Source organism: Lampetra planeri, chromosome 35 (genome assembly GCF_965212315.1).
Source record: "Lampetra planeri chromosome 35, kcLamPlan1.2.h2, whole genome shotgun sequence".
Taxonomy (NCBI): Eukaryota; Metazoa; Chordata; class Hyperoartia; order Petromyzontiformes; family Petromyzontidae; genus Lampetra; species Lampetra planeri.
In genome coordinates this window covers 5,881,042-5,908,623 of record NC_136141.1, presented here as the reverse complement: position 1 = coordinate 5,908,623, position 27,582 = coordinate 5,881,042, and the positions used below count along the sequence as shown (strand labels likewise).

Below are 27,582 nucleotides of genomic sequence, written 5' to 3'. Positions count from 1 at the left end.
CGTGGGTGGAGGGTATTCACTCCCTCCTCTTCTCTCACTGCGCCGCATATCGTCGTCGGTGTCGTCCTTCTGCTGGAAACTGAAGGCTTCTCCCTCTCCCTCACTTTGATATATTCTCGTGTTCCTCTGAGCATCCCTCGTTTTTTAAGTTTAATTTGTTCACTTTACACATTCTTTATAATGAATGAACTGCCACTGTGTGTATACAACTCGAGGGCAACTGCTCTTAAAACGTGCCGTACTTTAGAGCAACGTTGTAATGAGTACTATGCAAATATAAGACCGTTAAATAATGAATGTTTGCAAAAAAGTGATATTAAAAAATATTCTCAGATCAAGGATTGCATTTAAGAAATTACAAGTTGATGTGCTAATACATAAATTCTGCATTTACCAGATGTCGACCATTGGACGGGCAAAGTATGCAATAAATACTCCTAATAACAAAAAGAATACTCCGCATTGAAGGATGCAAACACCCCCGCAAAAAATGGAATTGCCCCGTATTGAGAGCCTACACTTGTGGGCAGCTGAGCAGCGCATCTGAGGATAGACACATGATCAAGAGTCTTAAACTATGCTTTGAATTTTAAATATATAACATTGAGATTTTTAAACAATTCATTCTTTTTTCCGAACACTGTACACTGCTATCCACGTGGGTGTCTCCCATCTCAAACAAGCAGTGGAGCAACGCTCATCTCCGTTGGAAACTCTAATCCAGTGGTGGTGAAATTCCATATTCCCAAGCCAATGGTCAGTCTCTCCATAGGTTGAGCAATGTCGACTTCTCACAAAGTGTATGTGTGTATGTTGAACTTATTTCGCAACTGTGCTAATCGTAGGTGCGGGGGAAGGACAACAAAATAAACACAAAAATGAGTGTGAGTGTTCAATCTCGATTTAAAAGTGCAAATCTCCAGTCACTTCCGAATATCGTGTCTCCGTGGAAGATGTGGACACTTTCTACATGAACGGAAAATTAACGAGAGTCCAGTTCGTAACTATGGTGCGACATCTCAGAACGTGCAACGCATCGTGAACGACTGCCCCAATGGGATCATTCAACGGCGATCTGAAACGAATCCATGCGGCTACTTCTGAAGCAGTCGAATGGATGTCAAATCTCGACATCAATTTGCAATCTGTCGCAGTCCCCATGAATGCCACACGCAAAGAAGAAGAGTGAAAGGAAGAGCATTCCAGACGGCCGCAGAAGCGCGTATGAAAGCACGAGATGCGGTGACCGTCTTTGTTCGGTACTCATATTATTGTGGTGCTCATTTTTCATTTCTTTGACATTCAAAGGCCGATAGGCTGAGTTAACCCTGCAAATTGCATTTTGACTCTCAACCTTAGGATAGTGAGTCAATCGCTCCAACCACAATGCCAACTGGCCAGTCGTCCCCTGTTTGGCGAGGTGTTGTTTGCGAGTACCTATTAAGGCCAGCGTATAACATGATGATGAGGTAGGACCACACACATCTGGCTATCTTTGTCTCCCTCGTGTTTACACACTTAGCCAATATTCATTTCATGCCAAGTTGACCTAAAGACGGCACAAGTCTAGTTTATGTTTATATATATATTGTATACACATAAAGACAAAGATCCCCCTTATATCCTGAACAGACTGTTGGGGCAAGTGCTGTTAGCGAGCACCTATGAAGGCCAGCACAGCAAACAAGGAGGGGGTGGCCAGCACCACGCCCGGCCGCCTTTGTCTTTCTAGTAGCGATGTTTACACATCACACTAGGTACTCGTTTGAGGCTGATTCGACCTAAGGGAAGTCCAGGACTGGTTCAAATAATCGTCACTGGTGGTGGCCGTGAGAGTGAATCGAACCCAGGTCGTTGGGTTTGTAGCACAATGCGCTAACGACTACACTCCACACATATAGAGCTGTGCGTGGAGTGATAGGCACATTTGTTGGCACATTGCACCTGAGTTTGATTCTGATATCTCAACCAGTCTTGGGCCACCCCTTCCACAACCCACACTGACCAGCATTGAGAAGAACGGTGAAACAATGAAAACACAATAATTGTGGGGTGTGGAGACCTTCATCCAGCAGTGGATTGATAAATGCCTGTGCACATGCAACTACACACGTACTGTTTTACAATTCTATACAAAGATGGTAAAGGGCACGGTTTGAACTCGTATCAGTACTTACTGTACACACAGCATACACACACCGCACATGTATTTCATATAAAATCCCACATGCGTGTTGGATTTTCTGGCATTCATGATGCTGCCCGTTCTCGGCTTCGATATTCTCAAAAGCATCTCGCTTGCTCACGACCTAACTACCAGTTCAAAAGCAGCTGGCAAAGGACGGCTGGGAGATAGGTGCAGGGCACGCACCCAGGTGCCCCACAAGAAACATCATCTCAGAAGAGGCTTATCTCACCTGCCCTTAAAATTAGTAATATTTTTTTTTTACTTTTTTTAAAACCACGCTTTAATGAAATGTACCGTACTAGTAATGGAAGAACTCCACGACTCCAGGAAGTGGCCGCGAAGCTTGCCATAACGAAAGGGGCCGTGGTGATTTATAGCCAACGCCAATTGAGCGTGGACAATTAGACCCAAGCCGAACCATAACATATAAAAAAGATTGTTTAATTTTTTTTATTTTAATGATAAAATATAGTATTGTCATCAGTATGACATAAGTATACCAAGTTTGCAGTCGATACCACATTGGGAAGTGGGTTAAAATTGAGTTACAAGATTTGAAGATACGACAACAGAGTTGAGGATACAACAGACAGAGTTTATCAAAAGCGTGTAAAATAATGTTTTAAAATATATGCTTTAGATTTTTTTATGATAGAATATAGTCTTGTCATCAGTATGACATAAGTATACCAAGTTTGCAGTCGATAGCACATTGGGAAGTGGGTTAAAATTTAGTTACAAGATTTTTTGAGGAATACGACAACAGACAGAGTTAAATAAAACGTGTAATAATTCAAAAAAGGCTGTGCTTTCCCTTCTCAGCACGATGACTCGTGGGACCGAGGTGTTAGCCTTGCAAGCCTCGGGACATGAGTTCAGCTCCCGCCACACGTAGACACAACAACGCCTTCCATGCTCATCAGCCGCCATGCGTCCCTTTAGGTAAAACGTCTGCAAATCATCGTGGTGATTTATGGCGCCAAGCCACGATTAATGGTGCCTATGCATTTTAAAGGCACACCTTGACTACGCAGACTGATCGCCTCCTGCGTATGCGTTGAACTTCTTTCGCACCGTACGTAGCCAGCCATGCTAATCGGAGGTGCGGGGAAGGACAACAAACTAAACGCACAAAACAGTCACGTGGGCCACCCATATTCAGTTACTCAGCACTTTTTAGTCGCGTAATGACCGATTTTATATTTTGTATCATAACGTAACGTGATTAGTTAACCATTAAATGTAACACATATTCGTTTAATTGAGCTAGGCTGCTGCTGCTGTCGTCAAATTAACGAGAGCTGCTAGCACCATCGTTTCCTCCCCCCCCCCTGCCCGCCCTCTTCTTCATTTCGGGGAATCATCCGACGAAGTGGCAGCCAAAGTCGGGAGAACGCCAGCGCCCGATAGCACGTGACACCACGGAGACAAAGCGGAGCAATCGGTGTTGCTGTCACAGGAGCTTGATGGATCGCTGCATCACGAGACCGTGAGATATGGGCAACGGCTATTGGAGGCCTTCATCCAGCAGTGGATAGATGAGAGCAGACAATGATAATGTGTAAAGTTTTTTTTCTTTCAAAAAATAAGTAATTGTTAAACAGTCGTAAACTGTCAAGTGTTAAGTAATGGTAATGCGATTAAACACTAAATACAGTTCTGCAATAGTAAACCAAGAGAGTACTAGTACTTGCTCTGGTTAACGTCGGCATTTTAACAATGTGTTGATTAAAACACATTCCTGCGGAGGGAGCTGGTAGGAACGTTGGGTTGCTCGGTCAATGGCCAGGGTCAATGGCGGCGTGGTGTATTCCGCAAATATGGCCGACTGTGAGGTCGGTCACAAGCCGGCGTGAGTAGGTTAAACGTTGAGCTTTATAAGGGCACCACGGGGTGACCAGCCCCTTCCCACCCAGCCCCCCCCAACCAGCCCCTCCCCACCCTTCCCTCTCCACCCAGCCCCACCCCTCCCATTTTTGGATGCACGAGGGACGGGCGGACACAATAATCCCCTGTGGGCTGGTGGAACCAGGTGGTTCCTACCAGTATTAAAATCTATTATTATGCATACGATACATGCACGGAAGCTTACATGAGAAAAAATGGCATCTTATAAACAAATAACATGCTGACCCACCCCGACTGGACATCTGTGAAAAAGAGCTTTCTAGCTCATCAGATTCCTGCTGTCTAAACAAAGCTTCCGATTCTGACATTACATTCAGGCTAATGGAGCGAGATTTTAAAAAAATGTACAAACGAGAAAAAAAACGAGATACAATAAAAAAAGACATAATAAATAGTTATCCATTCTTGGGTCAAAGTGTACGTCATCCGAATGGAATCGGAAGAATAAGGCCATGTGGGAGTGGCATATTTTGGCGCCAGCTATCAAAGAGTGCGGTCGTGTCGCTATAGTTTTCTGCGGTGAGCACAACGTCTTCAAAACAGCGGCGCTATGCCTCTCTAAATCAAATGAATGCCGAGTCGCTCGCGCGTTCCGAGATTCAGCGGTGAACGGGGGACCCCACCCTGCAACTTGCGGTCGTCTCGAAACGGGAAAGGGTTAATCAACGTGGGGTTGGGGGGTAGTTGGAAATCGTGGGGTGGGAGTTGGAATGAGATTGCAAGCTCAGTAATCTGATTAGAGTAATGCAAAACTCCCCAACACTGTGCGCGGGAGTGAGGTTGAGTTGGAGGCAATGCAAGGGGGGACTGCTCACAGCATACCCAAGGATCGGCAAGAACACACAGCGCGGGCCTCAAGTCACCAACTGTCAAACGTCATTCCACGCAGATTTAGAAAGTCACCACGACAATCCCAAAAAAAAGTTTGCGCCTTTCATTTCAGTGCGGGCTCGTGCCGTGAAAGTCAAACGTTTATTTTGGATCGCGACCGCTTTCGTGCCACCTCGAAAACTGGATAATTTGCGTAAACCATCGGCTAATTCGCCTTTTATCTTTGGCCTTTGGCGAAGATTTCAACCCCTTACCATAACCTCTAACTTTACTTCAATCACAACCCACAAACCGTTAATCCAAGCCATAATCTGCAATCCATAATCCTCAAGTTTAACTGTTGATGATTGAAGGGGAAAGCAGGGATAACTATATTAAATATACTTTACGCATAAAGGATGATAACTTTGTAAAGCGTATTGCGTGCTGTAAAGGATCTTGGGTAATGAACTTCCTGTTTGATTATAAATTAATTACCGATGATCATCCAACCGATAGTTTTTCTGTCCTTGTGCTGCATGGACACCATTAATACGCCTGATTCTGCTGATGAGACCTGAAAGTTGAAATCAGTCCAGAGTTTGTCTAGAAATGCTGCTGGTACAACATTAGTCTGGAAGGCCAAAAGGCAAACTTCCTGCCTGTTCATTATTAGCTTAAATATGGTGTATAGCATTACAGGATGGTATTATTATATCATATTCGGTTTGGTGACAATGTTATGAGAGCATTGAACTCTTCGTTTTTTTTTTAACTGCACGTTTAAAAAAACAATTAAGAGTTGACTCATCTCATCAGGCATTCTACATTAACACTTGTCTGTGGCGTAGGAATGCTGTATCTATATCACTGACTCACGGCCACCAGCAAAGCTTTACGTTGTCCTATGGCCCCAGTGTTAAGGGGTACAACACTTGAATGTGACTGATGCGAATACTGAGTGTTATCACCTCACGTGCGTGGGTTTTATCATGTGTTTCAGTTTCCTCCCACACGTAAGCACTCGTTAATTGGCTGAAAACATCTTGGTATATAGGGGAACGCTAAGCTTTGGCAATTGTTGGTGCCAGCTCGCTGCTTGGCGGCTTTCACGTTTGTCTGTGGTTCTTCGTGCCTGCGAGTCAATCTCTCTTCGAGGGTGAGCGAATACTTTTTTATTTGAAAATATATTTTTTCGTTTAGTTGTCCTTTCCCTGTACCTCCGATTAGCACGGTTGGCTACGTACGGTGCGAAAGAAGTTCAACATACATACATACAAGTTAAAAACGTAGGCTTTCGTGACCAATATCATCCATAAGGTTTTTTTGTTTGGGTTAGATCGTGTAAATATATGAATGTGTCGTTAAAACCCGCCACCACCCGACACAGCCAACGAGTAAGGGTTGTCACGTAAACAGAACGTGGCCAATTCGTCACTCGTACAGCAACACCGGTGTGTTGGAGAGCCAAGCCACAATATTTACAATCAGAGTACGACGTTTCGCCAGTAATTACAACTAGCTTCATTAGGCGACAGCCAGATTTGTGGAGAAGTCCACCTGTTTCGTTCCTTATATAGAGGCGTAGATGTGATGACAACACTTCTGCACTCTTGCGCAAAGTGGAGGGGAGTAAAGGAGGCAACGTACATTATGCATGTGCATGATGCGAGCCCTTTGATCTTGTCCTTCCTGTCCATTGTGTGTATAAAATTAGCCGTACCAACCGTACTAGTGACGAATTGGCACGTTCTGTTTACGTGACAACCCTTACTAGTTGGCCGTGTCGGGTGGTGGCGGGTTTTAACGACACATTTATATATTTACGCGATCTAACCCAAAAAAACCCTCTATTATACATACGTACTGTGCGGCGTTTTACAAGTTGAAACGATTCTAAACCCTTAGTTTTGTAAAAGCAATCACTTCTTCTCGATGACCCGAAAATGACACAAACGAACAGGCCACGCCAGTGGTACACTAATTACCCACGAGCTGAATAACTGACCGATTCGCAGCCGCTTTTTCGCGAGTGGAAACATTCACCAATGGGGGGGGGGGAGATGTGAATTATGAGCCAGTGCACTTCACTGCGAGGCTGTCAATGGCTTGGTGAGGCAATAACAAGAGCAGCCGTAGTTGATTTAAAAATGAAATAAAACGCTGAACTCGCCAAGGATCGAGTTCCATGGAAATACTCGACAGTCAGGCACAAACTTAATATCGCGTTGAAGACTGCGTCACATTAGCGGCGCTTAAACATTACAATTTTAAAAAGCCACGATCGAGCGGATGGTAAAGAGAACTGAACACCTGTTCCCGTGGATAACTTTACTTTTCAACAAGCCATAATGTTCCACGAGCAAAATTCACATTGCATATGTGCTGGATATGTTGGCCAATATTCGCCTTGTGTCTCATTCCATTACGCTGCCTTTTATCAGCGCAACGTGGAATTAAATTAGCAAGCGGAAACATTGGGGGAATGAATAGCTTCGGTTTCTTTAGGACTTTTATGAAACACCTTGAGAGGATTTCGCATTTGTATGGCTTTAAATCCCTTACGAAACTCTCGGCATTTAATAATATTTAATAACATCACGCAACATACCAGCTACATCAATATTTTGACCATAAATCATAACACATTCATGCCATGCAAATGTCTCTGAAGCCCAAGCCATGGAAAATCGTGCAGAAAATGTACAATTAAACTATCTGGCAAAGAATGTGGGGACATGCACACAACAAAGGACCAACAAGGCCTGTAGATACATGGCCATATTGAAAGCCAATATAAATGCTAATACTCCATAATGAATCAAGCATATGGCCTCACGAAGCAGCTATCTGAACACCTTCCAAAGGCAGAAGAACACAATGTGGAGGGTTCAAACGTGTGTTCGTCATGGGGGGCACGATTGGGACTGGCATGCTGACACACTGTGGCATCCTCTAACAATAATAATGTCAAACATCTCTGCAGCAGTCACGTGTGTGTGACAGCCGGTGCAAATTGATAATCCCCCGCTGAAAGTTATCAGGCGGATCCAAGAATTGGACCGTTAACTTTGTGCAAACTGGTTCAGTGATGACCGCGTTAAACGCTCAGTGGTCAGACTTGCCAGTCGCAGTTTCCAAGTACTACGGGAGGCTGGAAATACTGGAGGGGGGGGGGGGAAGGGCCCTGAGTGGGGAAACTAAAGCAAAACTCTGAAAACGAGCATATACCCCCTCACAACTCAGCGCAATAGCCTATCCAAAAACGACACTCTATAGGGGTAGTGCTAAGCAATCTATGATTGTGCGTCTTTATTGCAGTCGAGAGAGGCCAGGGCCAAAATCCATACGCAAAGCGTGACATCAAGGCCGCCCTGGCCGGTAGTTTCTTGCCGTGCAAAAGAAGTGCGGTTAATTTATTTACGAAACTTAGTTCTGCAGCAGCTATTGGCGCCCGATCAGTCTTTACGGTGGAGGGCCAACAGAGAGTTTGGGGAGGGAAAGAGGGAGCGAGGCAGAGGTTGTCACCTCAGTGTGCGTGTGGCGCGCGCGGGGGGGGAGGACACTCCACATCAAAAAGGTCGTTGTCAATCCGGTGACAACTTGCCTCCGCAGCGGCCGTGCGTCACATTCAATACCACGCTAAATATAAACCGGGGCAACACTGGTCGACTCCCATCACCCCGTTGGGTGACGCCGCGGTAAAAGAGCTAAACTCGCCGCCGTGTGTGTGTATGTATGTTGTACTGCCGTTAATTCAATGGCAGGTCGGGTGTCGCCAAAGCGCATCGTCGCACGCACAAGCACCGCTCTGGTGGAACTCGCCAGCGCTCAGCCTGTTCATCGACTGGGCCACCTCGAATTCGCCACTGGCTCACGGCCGCCAAGGAAGATGAGTGCCGCCCCTATTGCCCGTTTGAGTTGCAAGATGCTTTGACCTTTGGCTTCTTGAAATGCGGCCGAGTTCACTAGTTCCGCAAGGCCTTGGTGCCAGGTTTAGGGAATGCCCTTGTGCCCTTGAGCTGAGCGCGCAGCTTCCTGTGCCACGTGCGGCGCTCCTCCACATGATTAGTGCAGATGCAGTCGTGTGTTATATAGTGCTACGGCATTTTTCGGCAGCACGCAGCATTCACAGCTCACCGCTGTGAATATGCCTTTACTGTGGAGTGAAAATATATACTGCATATGTTACGTGAACCCATAGTATGTTGTATTGTGTTAAAAACAGCAGTTAAGCGAGTTATGCAGATAATAAACAAATAAGTAATTCCCCATTACTATGCCTCAGGCATTGACAATAAACCCTAAGAATCTTAAATGCGCCCTAGATCTGGCTCAGGAATCCTCATGGTATCATAGTCTGCCTCTGCAAGCCTCGGCATTCATGTCTGCGAGGCGATGTTAAATCCTAATACCTTTCTAAGCAGCAGGCACAACTTATCAATAGGGATATGCATTAATGCTGTTAATGCTGGTAAAGCGGTATGTGCATATACAAGATATTGCACCGATACGCAGTTGCCATTGCTTGGCTTCGATGAAATGATAAATGTCGTGTCGGAAAGTCATGAACAACAGCCCTTGGATGATGTCAAAAAGTGCACAGTTAAACCTTCACACTGCAATAAATACATCACGGGTCCAGGTGCTGAAATGGCACGGAGACAGAAACACACACGCAGGTTCCTCCACCTGTGCGCCCGAAGCAGAATTTGCCGAGGCCTCACACGTGCTTGCAATCAACCGTGGAATGCGATGCACTTTGCTGAAATATTCCGGTGTTCAAAAAAAAACCACCGTGTGTCTCTCAGCCAGCGACAGCCTTTGATCCGAACCCCTAAGTGTTATATCATCATTACCATCGTCGTCGTCGTCGTCGTTTTCTTCTTCTTCTTCAGACAAAGGCACTGCCTGAAGGAGGTTTGGACCAAAACACGTTGACTTCCCCCTTACTGCTAATCACAAGGGTTACGAGTAATTCAATAATTGTGGGGCAATTTTCAACATTTAGCCCATGGCAGATAAACAGTGTCATGTGATCATGTCCACAATGGTGGTAAACATAGGCATTTAATAATGCATCGACTGAGCAATTTAAAATTGTTCTCAAGCTCGTGTGTATGAAAATCCATTATCTACCGTTTCAGGAAGTCAGGAGAAAATGCTGTCACTATGTGTTACATTCATGGTGATGGATCAAACGAGATTGAGTTCACCAGACAAAACGAATACGAACCGAGACAATATAAATGTGACTTGGCTCACTCACGCCTTCATCACATCCTGACTTGAGTTCTTGCAACTCCTCCACGGCCTCCCTAAGCCCCTCATCTACAACCTCCAGATGTTCCAACATTCTGTTTTGCCAGCTCTCTCACCTGCATCCGTAAGCGAGCCCACATCGCCCCAACACAGGCCCCTCTCCAATGCCGCCACTGGCTCCCAATCCCATCCTGGATTCATTTAAAATTTGCACTCCCCATCATCAAGACCCCTCGCTAGACTCGACCCATTTCACCTCTCCCTTTCATCTCGCTCTACTCCCCTCTACGCACCACCCTCCACTCCCGTAATAAAGGCTTTCTATCGAAGCCCCCAGTCAAGTACCGTTCAGGCGGAAGACTGCTCATTCTCTCTTGCTGTCCACATCATTTGGAAGCTCCCTTCCCCCTGCCCCCCCCCCCCCCCCCACAAGTGATTCGTGCCTGTTGACTCTCTGCCCTGAATCAATCCACGTTGAAGACGTTGCTTATTTCCTCTCTGCCTATGAAGCCCTCTCAGTTTCTGTACAGCATCTTGAGATGCGGTCGCATTCAACCGCTGCATAAATCCACATTGTATTGTGTGAATGATGCTGAAGGAGATGCTGAGAGCTGTAATGGATGGTGGTGGTGGTGACATTGACGGTTCCATCCACTCATCCACTGGGGCTGCCAAACGGCAACGCGTTTTCAATCATAGCGCTGAAAACTTGACTGTACGGATTTCATGGTGAAGCAGTGTTATGTTGTTATTTTTAAATGGAGTTGCAACAAACCTCTTGAGCTGGCAGGATGACAGCTCCTCCTGCAGAACAGCTGCTCTCTTCTGCAAGGAGACCACCTGCGGGGCACAAGTGGGAACAATGGAGACAACGAGTGGCGATAAAATATTCAATAAACGCACGTCAACAGAGGCGCTCGCCCGGGTGCAGACGCACTGCGGCGTGAGAGACGGCGCGCCGTGCATCTGGTTGATGGGGCTCCCATTAAAGGACGGGGGGGGGGGGGAGAATAGTGGGGGGGGGGGGATAGTGGGGGGGGGAATAGTGGGGGGGGGGGGTTGCGGGGACGCGGGTTTCTTCGCGATGAGAAAAAAATTAACGGAGAAACCGAATTGCGCTGTAAAGTCAGCTAATTGTGTGCATGTCTGCGTGTTGAACTTCTTTCGCACCATACGTATCATCGGAAGGACATCAAACTAAAATCTAGGACAACCAAACAAGAACCTATCTGCCCTCTCTCCTGTGTAGAAGGTTAACTACCCGACACGTCAGGCCCGCTGCACAGTATAAGCTCGTTCATAATAGAGGTTATTTTGGGTTAGATCGCGTAAATATATAAATGTGTCGTTAAAACCCGCCACCGCCCGACACAGCCAACTAGTAAGGGTTGTCACGTAAACAGAACGAGGCCAATTCGTCACTAGTACAGCACTAGTGTGTAGTGTAGTATTGTGTAGTGTATAGTTGTGTATTGTATAGTGTATTGTATAGTGTAGTGTATAGTCGTGTATTGTATAGTGTAGTGTATAGTAGTGTAGTGTATAGTGGAGTGTATAGTGTAGTATACTAGTACAGCACACTGGTGTGTTGGAGAGCCAAGCCACAACAGAGTACGACGTTTCGCCAGTAATTACAACTAGCTACATCAGGTGACAGCCACTTTTGTGGAGAAGTCCACCTGTTTCGTTCCTCATATAGAGGTATAAATGTGGTGACCACGCTTCTGCACTCTTGCCAAAGTGACGGGGGGGGGGGTAGATGAATGAGTCAACGTTCATTATGCATGTGCATTATGCGAGCCCTTTGATCTTGTCTTCCTGTCCATTGTGTGTATTAAAATAGCCGTACCAACCGTACTAGTGACAGTGACGAATTGGCCACGTTCTGTTTACGTGACAACCCTTACGAGTTGGCTGTGCCGGGTGGTGGCGAGTTTTAACGACACATTCATATATATTCGCGATCTAACCCAAAATAAACTCTTTTATGGATGATGTTCGTCGCGAAAGCCTCCTACTACGTGTTAAACTATCCCTTCCGTTATTCGCGAGGGATACGTTCCGGAGATGCTCACGAACAGCAAATTTTGCGGATACGATCTTGGCCAATTTAATCATATACCTTAAATAAATACATAAATAAGCTGTTAAATACATGAAGAGTATCATAACACGAACAATTGGTTGTAATCAACAATGTAAATACAAATAACTATTATCGTTTTAAATAAGTTCATAAATTAACCGACCTTACATTATGATGATTTTGTGCATCATAACTTTATCTCATCACTGCATCTCATCACTTGATCTCATCACTTTCTCTCTATGCAGTCGTGTAGCGTCCCAGATGCGATTCGCGTAAGTTCGTGAATAACGAGGGAATACCGCCATTCGTCTTTTTCCGTTTTGAGACGGTGTAAATGACGAACGTGTTCAGCTGATGTGCGTTTTGTGTATTTATTGAACCGATATTGCGAGAGACCACTTAGGTATATATGTTTTAAAAGCAGACTTTGGTGAAGGTACCTTGAGAGACGGTTACAATCATTAATAGACATTCTTAAACAAAGTGGCACTATGGATATGAGACCAGCGTGCAATGCCCCACGTACAAATCACGTGAGCAAACGAGAGTGGCGGTCTACAGAAGCTTTCCACCTCCAAGTGAGAATCTGAGACGAGGGGGCGATCCCCAAAACGCTAAACGATGCCGCTTGTTTTGTAATGCTTCACCTGGTACAGGGAACTTCTACGATGCATCAGTTACGTATTTGCGAAATGGGCAGAGCTCCGTTTGTCCTGACAGTGAACTGGGACCTGCGTATCATTTGAAGACCTCTTATTTTAAATAATACAAAGTGGCTCCGCCCCATTTACAGGCCGGCGCCTCGCATCACTGACATTTTAGGGTAGAGCTTCAGATGATACTAGGAAACGAGTGTAAGCTGTACATTGCCGATTGTTTTTATTACATAGCTCTCTTGAAGAGGAGATACTCGAAGCAGAGCACTTTGCAGTTGATTAATTCTATGAAGTAGTTGAACATGATTTCTGAGCATTGCAAAAACATCTCTAATGCAGTTAAATTTCGATTTAAAGCTTTCGTGACTGCAGGGATTCATCTTCTTGGTTCTTTCGGTAAAGTCACGTAGGATGGAAATAATAAAATAATAAAAATAAAACAATAAAATAATTCTCACGACGTTTCTTAAAAACTAATTCTCACGACGTGTCTTCTCGACAGACCTGCTCTCCACCTGAGGACGGATGCTTGCGTTGTGGCCGAAACGTCGTGAGAATTATTTTATTATGATTAATTTTTATTATTTTATTATTCTACGTGACTTTACCGAAAGAACCAAGAAGATAATGCAGTTAAGTCATGTAAAGTCCTGCTTAAGCACAACGGGTTACTCGGAGAATTCTGTAGCGCAAAGGAACCCGCTATCAAACCAGGTGGCTCATCGGTTAAAGCACTTGACTCACAATCACAAGGTCGCAAGTTCAAATCATGGTCGCTTAATGAAATTAGTACCACTCTGCGGGAAGCCAAAATTGTGACATCTGCTGCCCTGGGAATGTGGAATTGCCACCACTGGCTCAGGGCCAATTAAGATCACATAGACTAGTGCTGCTTCATTGATAAGTTTCAAACGGCAGAAGAAATACATTTGTTCCTTGACTTTGGCAGGAATGCGTTCCGTAAAATATTCAAGCAATATGCCGTTGGCCATGAGGCCTAAAGTTTACGCATCACAGCAAATGTGTTGGATGCACAGTGGAGTTCCTTGTTGTCTGTTAGCACTGTGGCACGGCTGTGCCATCACAGCGAGACCAAGACACGTTAAATGTAAACAACACACACGTGAACCGGCCCTTCTTAGAAATTCCTTCTTAAAATATTTAAACACCAAAAAACCAGGCAGTGCATCAGCAGTGGAACAATTAAATAAATAGAGGACAACACACAAAGACCCACTTGAAATGAAAGGACGCGTCACTGTCATAAAACGCTACATAAAAAAACGAGGCACACACAGGCACAGAGATGCAAATAAATAATTGTCACAGACAAAACGGAGTGTCTCCCTCCGTTTTAGGCGCGTGGGGCGGCAATCATCTCTGTCGGAGTCCCTACGCCAGTTGGGTAAATTCCACATTCCCGTTCCGAGGGCTCGTCGCTCCAAAGCTCAACTTGCTGTTGACTCACCGCAACTGGAATTTGAACTCGGTCGCTGTTTGATCACGAGTCAATAGCTCCAATAACAATGCCACTCGGTCGGTAAACCAGCGACGCGTATACTGTATGTGTGGGTCGTTTCGGCATGAATGGGTTAAACATGACGTCTTGCCGTTAAAGAAAAGTTGTGAAACCAAAGTCTTGGAATGCAGGAAGGCGATCGATGAACACATCTGTGACACTTAACACTGCCCGTCCTTGGAGCTGACCTTTGCACCATAAACAGCGAGGTATGCGGCAGGCGTAGGGCGAGTGAGAGGCGACAGAGACTAAAAAAAAACAGAACAGCCTTGGCTCACAATTTGTTATAAAAAAATAAACTAGGACAAAGACCCGCCCCCCCCCTATAGCCTGCATAAAATGTTGGGGCAAGTTCTGTTAGCGAGCACCTATTCAGGCCAGAACAGCACAAAAGTGGCCGGTGTGGCTAACAGTACACCTTTGTCTGCCCGGTACTGATGATTACACACCGCACCAGGCACTCACATGAAGGCGGAATCAACCTATGGGAGGCACAGAACAAGTTTATGATTTTTGGCAACGATTTCGGCCGATGCCAAGAACCGAACCAAAGTGGCCAGCTTTCCAGCACAGTACGTTCACCACTACCGCCAGCTCCTCCTCCCTCCCTCCTAACGCACACACGCACCAGCGGCGGGAGGCTCGCGGTGCGTAAAGTATAACCTAACTGTGCCGCGCGCACGGTGCCAAAAAAACACGAGCAGCTCGCGCTTAATATTAATCCACCGCTCTCTGCCAGGAAAGGAATGTTTCAGAAGCCCCTGCCAGCGCTTGGCAACTCCAACAAAGCGCCGCGTGCCGCCTGGAGGGCGGGGACCGCCGTGCGGGGCTTTTCATCTGCTGCCAGCGCCGCTCGCTCTCTCGCTCCCTCGCTCGCGTGGGCCGGGGCTCAACATCCCCGTAGTACCTCACGCCGGGGCCACTGGGTTGGGTTCGGCAGTTGTTGGCAGCGGTGGGTGGGTGGGTGGATGGATGGAGAGGGGCGGGGGAAGGCCATGGGGAGATGTCAAAGCCAGGAGCGGGGTTTGGCGGGTGCCGCTTGCGCATCTGCAGTCCGTCGCTCGCTCGGGCACGTGCAGGTGCGTCGGCAAGCAGGGCTGGGAGGCTAGGAATAGCGGTGGGATCACCATATGCTCTTGGGCAGGTGGCTCGAGATGTCACCTGTGTGACGGTCACCTGCCCGCTGGTAATTAAGTGCAAAATGTTGCGGTGATCTGTGGCGAGTTACCTCCCAACCATGTGTAATTGGGTATAATTATATGTTTCTTATCCAGCGTATTAAATAATGTTGGGAAAGTTACACCTCCCATTTGTGAAGGCTGCCAACCTTTCAGCTACCTGTCCAGATATATTAGTTTTTTTTGCAACAGCCAGGGGGGGTTTTACCAAATGCTGGACAGGCGATAAAAAAAGGTTTGACAATGAAATATGAAGTGTGCAAACTTCACATGCACTACTGTGGGATGTTTTTAACACTGGCAATGCTGTTAGAACATTAGTTTCTAAAGGTGGGAATAAAATTTAAAACTAATGGCATATCCCACATTTTTTATCTTATTTTCAGCAAATTTTAACCATCCCTCGCCTGAGTTAAATTCCTGGCCAAAGGCTAACATCGGTGTCAAGTTATAGGTGAACCGCTACTGAGTACCCTGTCGCCAATTGACACTGACCGGCGTGGTGAAGTATGGTGAAAAAAGCCCCCGTGACTGCCTTGGGGAGGCCACAATCCAGCAGTGGATTGAAAAAGGACTGTGGATTATTGTTTACATGATCCTGACCTCAGGTTCTGGCAACTTACTCCTCGAATACGGGACTGTCACGCAAGAGAGCCATTTCATATATTTGGACACGTGAAAGAACTACCACACTTATTTTAGAAGTCCATGCGTGCCTGCTATGGCACTTTATTTTTCTCTAATCACTGGCAGGGCCCATGCATTTGCGGCGATACACAGCCGGGGTTTAGCGTGAGATCCACGGCTGGGGTGAAGGGTGGGTGGGGGGTAAAGGGTAGGTGGGGGGGGTGAAGGGTGGGTGAAGGGTGGGTGGGGGGCGAGACGTCAGCACGCCGCACGAACTCGTCGCAACGCTGTGCGGAGGTAACGTCACCACCGCTCACTTGCCTGCCCGTGCACCAGCCAGCCAGCAAAACTTTTTTTAAAATTATATGGTATGAATCTCGACGGGATCTCACTTGGTAAAATTAAGGACTTGGATGGTGTAACTTTAATTTATGTTTCGAGTTTAGTTTTTTGTGCGAATTTCCTGGAGATTGTGGGCTAATGTTGTAAGGGAGTTACATTTGTGTGAAACTGCAGTGTGTCTGCACATTTGTGTGTCTGCAAGGAGATGGCTATGTACATGCTTGTGCGTGTGCATGTGTGTGAACATGTGGGGAGTGGTGGTACAGTGATTAGCACGCTGTGCTACGAACTCAGCGACCCCAATTACATTCCCGCTCACGTCCATTAACAGTGGTAATTAGTCAAATTCTTCCAGGACCTACCCTCGGCTGACGAAGCCTTAAATTAATACTTGATGTAGAAGACAAATGCGGCCGGGCGTGGTGTTGGCCACCCACCCCCTCAAGTCTTCGCAAACAGCACTTATGGGAGATCTTTGTATGTGTGTGTGAGTGCAGATTAAGCACAGGGCTTCTCAATTTTTGTAAGAGGCGCTATGAGGTGTTTGGTCCTCGTCTGATGACACTCATCTCTGGGGCTTAAGGGTGGCGGCTGGGATTGGACAGCTGGGCAGAGGTCGCCCACTTTGAGAAGCGCCAACACGAGCAACGAGGCAGTTTGGAGACGGCGGAATCCAACATTAGCACGTGCAAATTCGCTTCAAATAAATAAAGTACGCTTCGCGTGTGAGCTTTTCACCAAACGCTTGAGGATGATCGAGTCCGGCGCGCTAGCCTGTACCTGCTACTGTGCTGGGCGACATCTTGCTGGGCTTAAACGTTTCGTTGCATACGCGGCGATGGTTCGGGGTTGGTGACCGCTGTTTTTAACGGTAAGATTAACGCGTAAACCACACGCACTAAAGCAGCGGTTCACAAACGTTGCTCAAATCGTGTATCACACATTAGGAAGCCACTGGAGCTATGCTTTTAAATCTAGATTTAAAACTAATTCATTTCGAACTGCTTTTTGTTGTCCTTCCCCCGCACCTCCGATCAGCACGGCTGGCTATGTATAGTGTGAAAGAAGTTCGACATACTGTCCATGTACATATGAAATATATGCAATTTGATGTACCGCCAGCTAATTTTGAATATAACCCCCACTAAAGAATTTGTACTGTACAATAATATAAAAAAACAATGTATTAGAATTACATGCAGAAGCACCTACTGTTGCATACGTACAGCAGGGAAAAATGTGTACTGAATACATTATGTGTCGTCACACTGATTGCTCAGCAAGTGACCATGGCTTCAAGATTAATAACATTCAGTATAATGTCAATGTAACAGGAAGTGGGTATGTTAAAATTAGTATGGCCAAGTAAAATGTTAACTGTAATGTTAATAAGTTCCAGCTCTTTACCACTTCACGACCGGATAAAGGCCACCCCATGCCGTGCTAATCATGGGAGTTGTTTGACCATACTTCTCCATGCTGGTAAGTGCAGGTTGGATGAAGGGAGGCCCATGATCGGTTGAGATACTGATGTTAGCCACGGCTAAGACTCAGGTCACTGGCCTATTGCTCCGTATGAAGTCATGGGTCTTCTCGTCCAGAGTTATGCCCTTCCTTCTCTTTGCTTATGAAACGTATCCCCCTTTAAAGGAACAACTGCACTATTTTGAAATATTCAGGCTGGCCTACCTACGATCCACCCAGGGTTTAAATAAACTGGATTGTGTGAGGAGCTCACAGATCCTTGATATGTCTGAACATATTCCCATCAGTCAGTTCCTCCAGCAGGCAAGGCTGCATTGGCTGGGTCATGTAGCCCGCATGCCCAGCCACCGCATGCCCAAGCAGCTTCTGTTTGGCAGGATAGAGGGGGCTAAACGTGCATGGCACGGATTATAGAAAAGATCAGCGGATGCGCTATGGGAAAGATGCAGATGACTGGTATCAGCGGTATCAAGATCGGCCTCTGTCGAGGAGGCACGTGAAGGATGCTACAGAGTAGTTAGGGTCAGGTCCTGTCCCAACAACAGGATAGGGCGCAGAGTGATGCTCACAACAACAAGTGAAGCACTGGGCGGTTGAAACGCAACAACAGTTGGTACAGTGGGGAGCACAGGTGATGCAGTGCATGTGTTCATATGCATTTGTCCATGTGTGTTTTCGAGTGGTGGTGCAGTGGTTAGCGCACTGCGCTGCAAATCCAATGTCTCAAATTCGATTCACGGTGACGACTAAACATTAAATAAGTATCCGGTGCACTGTGTAAACATCAGCACTGGGGCGACAAAAGCAGCCTGGCGTGGTGCTGGTTACCCATTGCCTCGTGTGCCGTGCCGGCCTTCGCTAACGGAACTTGCCCCAACAATCTGTTAAAGCTAAACTATGGATCTGTGTTGCTGTGGGGGGAACAGTAGTGCATTGCACTACAAATGCAGCAACCCAAGTTCGATTATTGTTTACCATCAACATCAGTGACAAATATCTGCACTGGTCCAGGGCCTCCCCAAGCTGTTCGCCGTAGTGCGGCGGTGTGTAAACATCACCGCTGGGGAGACAAAGACATATTCTTAGGTTTTTTCGGTAAAGTCACGTAGGTAAAAAATTAAAATTAATAAAAGTAAAATAAAAATAAAATAAAAATCACGACGTTTCGGAGGCAACACAAGCTTCCGTCTTCAGGTGGAACCGTCACTCTCACTTGATACAGCTATCGTGCTGTGACGGTTCCACCTGAAGACGGAAGCTTGTGTTGCCTCCGAAACGTCGTGATTTTTATTTTATTTTTATTTTACTTTTATTAATTTTTTACCTACGTGACTTTACCGAAAAAACCTAAGAATATGAATCCTTGCAGTCACGAAAGCTTCAAATCTAGAGACAAAGACGGCCAGGCACGCCGCGGGCTGCACCAACCAGCTCGTACGCCGTGTCGGTCTTCACAAGTGCTCGCTTAAGGCACTTCCCCCAACAGTCCATGGAGGCCATACGGGAGATCTTTGTCTTTTTCTTGTTGTCAGTGTGTGGGTTGAGACACACACCTGCGACTTGAGAGATGTGATGGTGTCCTCCAGTTCCTGCCGCAGGCTGGCGGGCACGAGTCCTTTCATCCTGCCCTCATGCTCCTGACGCAAATGTGTCATCTTTGATCCAGGGTGGGATGAGAGAAAGAGAGAGGACGGACATTGTCGTGCTCTGTAGTGTCGTATTATTAGCACAATTACCGCCACCGATAACCGTAACTATCATCGTTATCATAATTATTACATTATTACTAAGTGTTACGATATCACAATATTATCATTACCCAGTGGAAAATTAAGCGTGTAGCTGGGAATTATTTTTTTAAGGAATAATCATGGCGAGACGGTAAAATAAACTTCCGCAACAAAACATTGCATTCTGAAAGATTCTCAGGAGGTAGGGTGTCTTTTTAAAAAAAGATACGTTGTCTCGGCAGATTTCCACCGGGTTACAATCTTACATACTGTAAGTGAGGGAATAAGACGTGACTACATCAAAAGCAGACCCCGCAAGTTTTTTGAGTCGCGACAGATCACCATTAGCTGACCGGTGAGCGGCTTCTGGCAGCGAACGACGCGATGTATTCGGCCAATGCATCACAAATCCTGTGAATCCCACGAATGCCTTCAAAACAATAATATCCTGAAGCGGACGATTAGTGCTGGATACAGTCACATTTGCCAATGTGATTTGTAACTTTTGATCCTTCCAAGAGTATTGATCGTTCAATGTCAATGTCCCATTTTATTGAGGGACGACTACTGTGTGGTTTTATCTCGGCGTGGTCTGGGTTTTGTTGTTGTTGTTTTTGCTGCCTTGCCCAAGCGTCATAAATCAGACTTTTTGCGTGTGACTTGCTTTCCATTGTCTCTATTTTACACTCATATCCTTGTTTAGTATTGTTTTCTTTTGTAACTTGCTGACCCACCCACACTGGACGTCTGTGGAAAGAGAGCTTCATAGCTCATTGGATTTCTCCGGCAGTCTAAAATAAGACTCTGATTCTGCCTCTCTGAAGCGTTTACGAGTCGTACCGCGCGTTGTTTCGCGCAACATCCGACATTTCACTCATCAACGTGCCGGAGGCTTCTTCGGGAACTTCACCGTTGCCGTGTATATATATCCGGGTCCTGAATAAGCTCCCAGCACCACGTGCAGCATAATGCCAGACATCAAACTGAACAATGCAAAGCAGAAAACACATCAGACAGCGACACCGCACAACCGCGAAAACCTGCGTAATCCCATAAACGGCTGGAAAAACACAGCTGTGAGACAAGGGAAGGAACTAACTGTTGTAAGGGCTCTAGGTGTGGTTGCCATTTGTGGTGGCACACACACACAGTTGAAAGACAGCAATTTGGAGGTGGGAGTCGGTGGATTATGCTGAGTTTGGGTATTTGAGGCGAGCGCCCGTAACGGCAGGAAATTTCCTCTAGGAGGGAGGCAGCAGAGAAAATAGTTTCCTGACCCGGTGTGATATTTCAGTTTTCAGTTTCATTTATTTGGTAAAGCCCTGTGAGCCATTCGGCTCTTGAATCGGGTGCAACCGCAACAAACAAAAACATGAAAAAGAAAACATCTTAAAGTTACTATGCGCAAACAGAAAAATCCAGGAAAGAACTGCAAAGTATTTCAGAACAAAAGCACCGTACACCAACGCTGTGTAAAAATCCCAGTGGGATGCAAGTCAAACAACAACAACAACATTAGCACGGTGAAAGGTGACCAGACATGATACTCGTCATTCTACCCTCCTACCCTCCTGAGTCATATTGTAGACTTAATAGGAACTTGCAAACAACACTCGTCCTCCTATGGTCAATCCGGGTGAGTGAAGATCTTTCTCTCCCTAGCTATGGGAATGTACACACATGGAGGTAAAATCACACAACCAATGAAGCATGAGTACCTGTAGGTTTTTTCTTTCCAATACAGGATACTATGATTTGAACCATTGATCTCAGAAGTGCTGGCAGTTAGCATTTGTGCTCTCAATTAACCCGGTCACCTCTCAGCTAGAGCCAGCGTGCGCAATACGCACGGTGACATCTGTGCCTCAAGCGAAGCCCCATCACCAATGTAGTAAACAAGAAACCTTAGCTCGTGCACTAAAGCATTTGCTGAGCCTCGTGAAGGGTCAGGCTTGACCCATATGATCAATTCCCCTCATGGAGTATTGTTGGCAAATGAAAAAGAAATAAAGAATGCCAGGAGAAAACTCCAAGCAAATGCGGAGATCGCACTCAAATATGAACGTCGGTAACCTGCTTGCTGTACTGTATTCCACAGGCCACCTCACGCTGCTGGTTGAGTGCCTCGTGCACGATTATCTCCGAACACCACGCCTGGCAAAACGAGGCGGGGAAGGGACGAGCACGGAGACCAACGCCCATCACTCACCGAGTGCCAAGGGCCAGTGCCGAGCCAGGTTGGCACTTTTGTAATGCGGGCGTAAACGGCCTCGCAGATATGACGTCACGGGGGGAGGGGTTAGGTCACGTGAGAGAGAGGGGTAAGGTCTTAAGGGAGAGAACCGGAAGAGACGGGGGGAGAGTTTTGGGAATAGAGACAGAGTGAGGCCACGCAGGGCGGAGAGTGGAGAGTGGCGAGATCGCCACGCGGTGAGACTCGGCACCGTCGTCCAGCGGTGACCAGGGCAAGGGAGGAACGGGGAGCAGCGGTGGAGCTGCAGCGAGAGCAGCCGAAGGACTGCACAAGGAAACCTGCAGCGGAGCTGCATCGGAGTGGAGAAAGGCTACGGGAGCGACGGCAGGTGTCGAGCTGCCAAGCGGGGAGGCTCTGAGCGAGGGCCGTGCGGGACAAGTTGTAAGAACCCGAATAAAGGACAACGGAGACAGACACAGTGAAAGAGTCCTTTATTACACTTTGACTGGAGAGCTTTGCCTCACAATAACAAAAAAAGTCGCAAGTTCAAATTCCAGCCTGGAGTCGACTCAACCCGTCATCATCCCTCTTGGGGTTTTAACACGAGTAGCACTTTGTGAGAGTCACCAGTGATTAACCTAAGACTTGACCAAGGCCTCGCCATGCGAATGTGGAAACAACACCACTGGTTTAGCACCACCAAATGGAAATGAGCACAGACGCATTGCACTAGGGGCATAATTAATCGTCCCTCCCTCGCAATTCTACGCGTTATCCACAAGTGAATGTTGTAAATCACATACAACACGTACGAAAAAAAACATTGGTTCTTACTTATGTAATGTAACACGCAATTTCACCTTAGTTTTTTCAACTTTTTTGTTCAGAGTTATGTTACTGATGGTTTTATTTCCCTGTACAATTTCGAAATTGAACTTACGATTTAAACCAGAACACCCTTTCTGGGTGGTATCAATGGATTGTTTTCTATCTCCTGGAGAAACAGAGTTGACTCACTCCAGCAAGACGCACACGCTTCAGATTCGATGCATTTTATCGTACAATCTACTGACTGTAGTATTATCTACTGACGAAAGTAGTATCTACTGACCCTACGGTAGTATGTACCGACTCTATAGTAGCATCTACCGACTCTATAGTAGCAACTACTGACGATAGCAGTATCCACTGACTATAGTAGTAACTACTAACTCTACAGTAGTAACTACTGACTCTATAATCGTACCTACCGACTCTGTAGCAGTATATCGTGACTATGGTGGTATCTACTGACTGTAGTATTAGCTACTGACTTTCGTCGTATCTACCGACCCTACGGTAGTATCTACCGACTCTATAGTAGCATCCACCGACTCTATAGTAGCATCTACCGACTCTATAATAGCATCTACCGACTCTATAGTAGCATCTACCGAAACTATAGTAGCATATACCAACTCTATAGTAGCATCTACCGAAACTATAGTCGTTTTCTATCTCCTGGAGAAACAGAGTTGACTCACTCCAGCAAGACGCACACGCTTCAGATTCGATTCATTTTATCGTACAATCGACAATTGCTCCCTATCGCTGCATCGGTGAACTGTCACAACCCACTCTACATACTTGAAAGGGGAGACAATTTGACTTTTTTTTTTCAATAGGCGTGGGCCCCTTATTTATAATAAAACAACACGTATGCAAAAAATACCAGCATTTCCATTTAGCGAAACCGCCGTACATTATGGTGCCCCTTCAATGACGCAAACGCAGGCCGCGTACGTGCTTGGCGCTAACGACACACACACACACGTGTGGTGGCGGCAGAACACCGTGTCTATGTGTAATTCGAGTGTCTCAATGCCAGCACGAGATTGTGTACGCGCGCGCGCACATCGGCGGGCCAAGAGACGCCGTATCGCCGGGGATCAAATATCACGGCATCACAAAAACTTCGGCTGCTTCCAGCTTTTTTAATGCGCTCGTTCAATACTATTTATTTATTTTGCTGCCCAGGTGCAGACCTGTGATGATTTAATTCAGCCCGCTTGTTCACGTTCTGCGGCTGTTATCTGTTGGTTCGAAATTCGAGATGCGGCATTGCGATGATCGACGGCAGTCTTTGAGACTAAATGATATTTCCACGACAGGCTGGCCACGTTTAATGGAAGGCAAATATCAATGATGTATACTGTCTTTTGAGCTAGCAGTTGAGTCTGCAGAGAAGGACATTTAAATTGATTGCCTCTGACCAAATCACCCTCAATGTGTTCCATCTTGGATGTTAAGCGTGATTGAAAGTGGTACTTGGATTGGTGAATTCCTGGGTCTACCAGGTGTTTTACGCTTGGGCTGTGAGGAGGCTAGGAGATGGCAGTAGGGCAATGGGATTCCAACATCTATCCGAGTGGAGCTTTATAAGCGTAGGGTTCGTGCAGGTAACCCAGTTTCCTCCCACATGCAAAACACCCAAAATGATGTTGACCAAACATCTCAATGCTGGAGCCTCCTGATAACACTATGTAACGCAATTTGTGTTCCTGGGTAGTAAGTATTATTTCCTAATTGATTGTGCCTAAAAAGTACATAAAATGGCTATTATTCCCCACAAACTTTGCTTTTGTGACCAGGACAGTGATATTTCGAAATTTACCTATTTTCAATGAGAAAACGGGCGAATTTGTGTCTTTTCATTCACAATCAGAAAAAAACCAACATATGAATCAAAATTATCATGTATTTATACTCAAATAATACATAATTGGCTACAAAAGATGTAGAGGTGAGTAGTTTTTCGAGATTTATGATTATACTGTAAATCACTTTCACGAATCAGCCCCCAAATGTAGTCTCCCATCATGTTCTCGTTATAGTGTCCTTGGTAGCGGCGTGCAAAGTCCAGTATACCCTGGTGGAAGCACTCGCCTTGCTCCTCTGAGTACGCTCCCATGTTCTCCTTGAATTTATCAAGATGAGCATCAAGGATATGGACTTTGAGGGACACCCTAAAGCCCATTGTTCCGTAGTTCTTCACCAAAGTCTCAACCAGCTCCACGTAGTTCTCGACCTCGTGATTGCCCAGGAAGCCACGAATCACTGCGACAAAGCTGTCCCAAGCCACTTTCTCCTTACTAGTGAGCTTCTTGGGAAATTCATTGCACTCCAGGATCTTCTTTATCTGTGGTCCGACGAAGACACCGGCTTTGAAATTTGCCTCAGACAGCTTAGGGAAGACGTCTTGAAGGTACTTTAAGGCTAGAGCTCTGACAAATTGTTTCATAAGGCCCAATTTGATGTGCAGTGGTGGCATCAGCATTTTCCGGGGGTCCACCAGTGGCTCCCATTTGACGTTGTTCCTCCCCATATAGAACTCGGTCCGCTGTGGCCAGTCCAGCCTGTGGTAGTGCGCCTTGGTGTCTCTGCTGTCCCAAAGGTATCTACTAACTATACAGTAGCATCTACCGACTCTGCAGTAGTATCTCCCGACTTTACAGTAGTATCTACCGACTCTATAGTAGTATCTACCGACTCTATAATAGTATATATCGACTCTATAATAGTATCTAGTAAGTATACAAAGTGCCGTCGAGGCCTAGTCCCGTGAAGAGCCCCCGGCCTTGCCTAGATTGCCCAGCCGGCCGAGGTGGCACCTTGGCAGGCTGGGGCTCGGCTGCTACCCCCGCCCGCTCTACAGTAAAGTATCTAAGGGATATAATAGTAGTATCTACCGACCCTATAGTAGTAAGTGCACATATTGTGGTGGGGGGGGGGGACATCACAGTGTGAAAATTTTACCACAGTCCGGTGTATTTTTTTTGCATTTTAAACGCAAATTAAAAATTCCCCCCTCCCACCCACCCACCGATCGCGTGTGTGCATTGCGATGGGAACCACGTGTCAGCCGCTCAGCATAGTAATATAATAATAGTACTAAATTATTAATTTAACTACTTTAAAGTTGATGGATGTGAAATATGAATAGTGCTGGCTCACCACGGGGCTTATTACGTGGTATCTGGTTACTTTTTTTAAACGTAAACTCCACAGTTTGTGAGATCAATCCGTCGCAAGTTGTGTACATAGACAGACGGACGGACAGACAGAGACGGACAGACAAAAATGTACTTTTATAGGTAAGATTGCACACAACGTGTCAGCCCAGTATTGATTTTGTGTGATGAAAATCATCTTCTAAACTATCTAAGTTAAGCAATAGATCCAGCTGCAGAGCATGAGACTAGAGTTCTCAAAATCCAGGTGGATAAAACTAAGGTCATCAACATTGGAATAAAGCCTTCTGATGAAGTCGATAAATGTCATGTATGAAACCAGCCTCGTGAGTGTTAATCAAAATGGCACAGGATTACATGTTTGCAAATGTTGTGTTGGCCACATGAAACCATTAATCTCAGGGTATGAATCACAGGAAGGAATTAAATATTGACACTATGAGACTTGCGGTGCTTCCTCAAGTAAATATGTCAAATGTCAAAGTGTCTCTCCGCTCAACGTAGCGTGGAGTGGTGCTCATCTCTATTACTAGCCCCGAGCCAGTGTTTCAAATTCCACATTTCCATGGCAGGGTCAGTCTATTCATAGGACCATTGTTGACGTACCTTAAAGTAGGGACTTGTTTTAATCAACACTGCCTGGGATTTCAGTTCAGCTTCTGCCACAGTACCACACAATCATACACAGCTAAAGCCTATGTTACAGAAAATATATAAATACAGTAATCCCTCGCCACTTCGCGGTTCAAGTTTCGCGGCCTCAGTGCATCGCGGATTTTTCGAACTGATTTAAAGGCCTCATTATACCTGTGCAGTAACACCATCATCATCATCATTCATCATCACATTCATCGAACTGCACAGGTCTGTCATCGTCGTCATTGTCATCGTCATTGTCATCGTCGTCGTCGTCATTACTGGAGTCAAGTCTCAAGATGCTACTGTCATTGGTGAGTGTAGAACACCATAATACGTATCGTATGAGAGAGAGTGAATGTATAATATTAAGGTTTTATAATTAAATAGATTTAAGTAAAATATATATATAAATTATAAATATACATATTTTAAACATTCTGGTACCCACACACACATATACGGAAATTCCTAGGGGGCCAATCCTACTTCGCGGATTTTCACCTATCGCGAGGGGTTCCGGTCCCCATTAACCGCGATAAACGAGGGATCACTGTACAGCCCTTTGCGAATCCACTGCCAAATGAAGCCTTCCCCACACGATATTGGGTTTGTAATTATTTGACCATATTTCACCACGCTGGTCTGTGAGTAGGTAAAGGGGAGCCCAGGACTAATTTGAATATCACTCGCCACTGGCGTTGGTTGTGGCTTGGAATCAAACTTAAGTTGATGGGTAACATATCTCAGCGTGCTAACCACTGTGCAACCACTCTGATTTTTTTTATGAGGTCAATCATTTTCACTTTCAGACTGTGACCATAAAAAAACACGCAACTTTTTGTGTCAGTACATTAATCAAGTTTGTCATGTTGTGAACATTATTTTTCAAATTCATGCCTTAATGTTAACATGCGTTTGAATTTATTTTACTTTTAAACAAAAAGA

At 45.8% G+C, this 27,582-nt stretch overlaps 1 protein-coding gene across 2 annotated transcripts in view; it reads right to left on the bottom strand.

The window, feature by feature from the left end:
• LOC144730341 (centrosomal protein of 112 kDa-like) overlaps positions 1-27,582 on the bottom strand; it is a 198,927-nt gene that overhangs the window by 7,108 nt on the left and 164,237 nt on the right. For both annotated transcript variants that reach the window (XR_013587810.1, XM_078611086.1), the window contains exons 25-26: positions 19,618-19,719; positions 10,944-11,008 (exon numbers count right to left, since the gene is read on the bottom strand). Coding sequence is in view for 1 of the 2 variants with exons in the window: in XM_078611086.1 (XP_078467212.1) it covers positions 10,944-11,008; positions 19,618-19,719 (167 nt within the window). In the remaining variant the exon portion in view is untranslated. The remainder of the gene's footprint in view (positions 1-10,943; positions 11,009-19,617; positions 19,720-27,582) is intronic.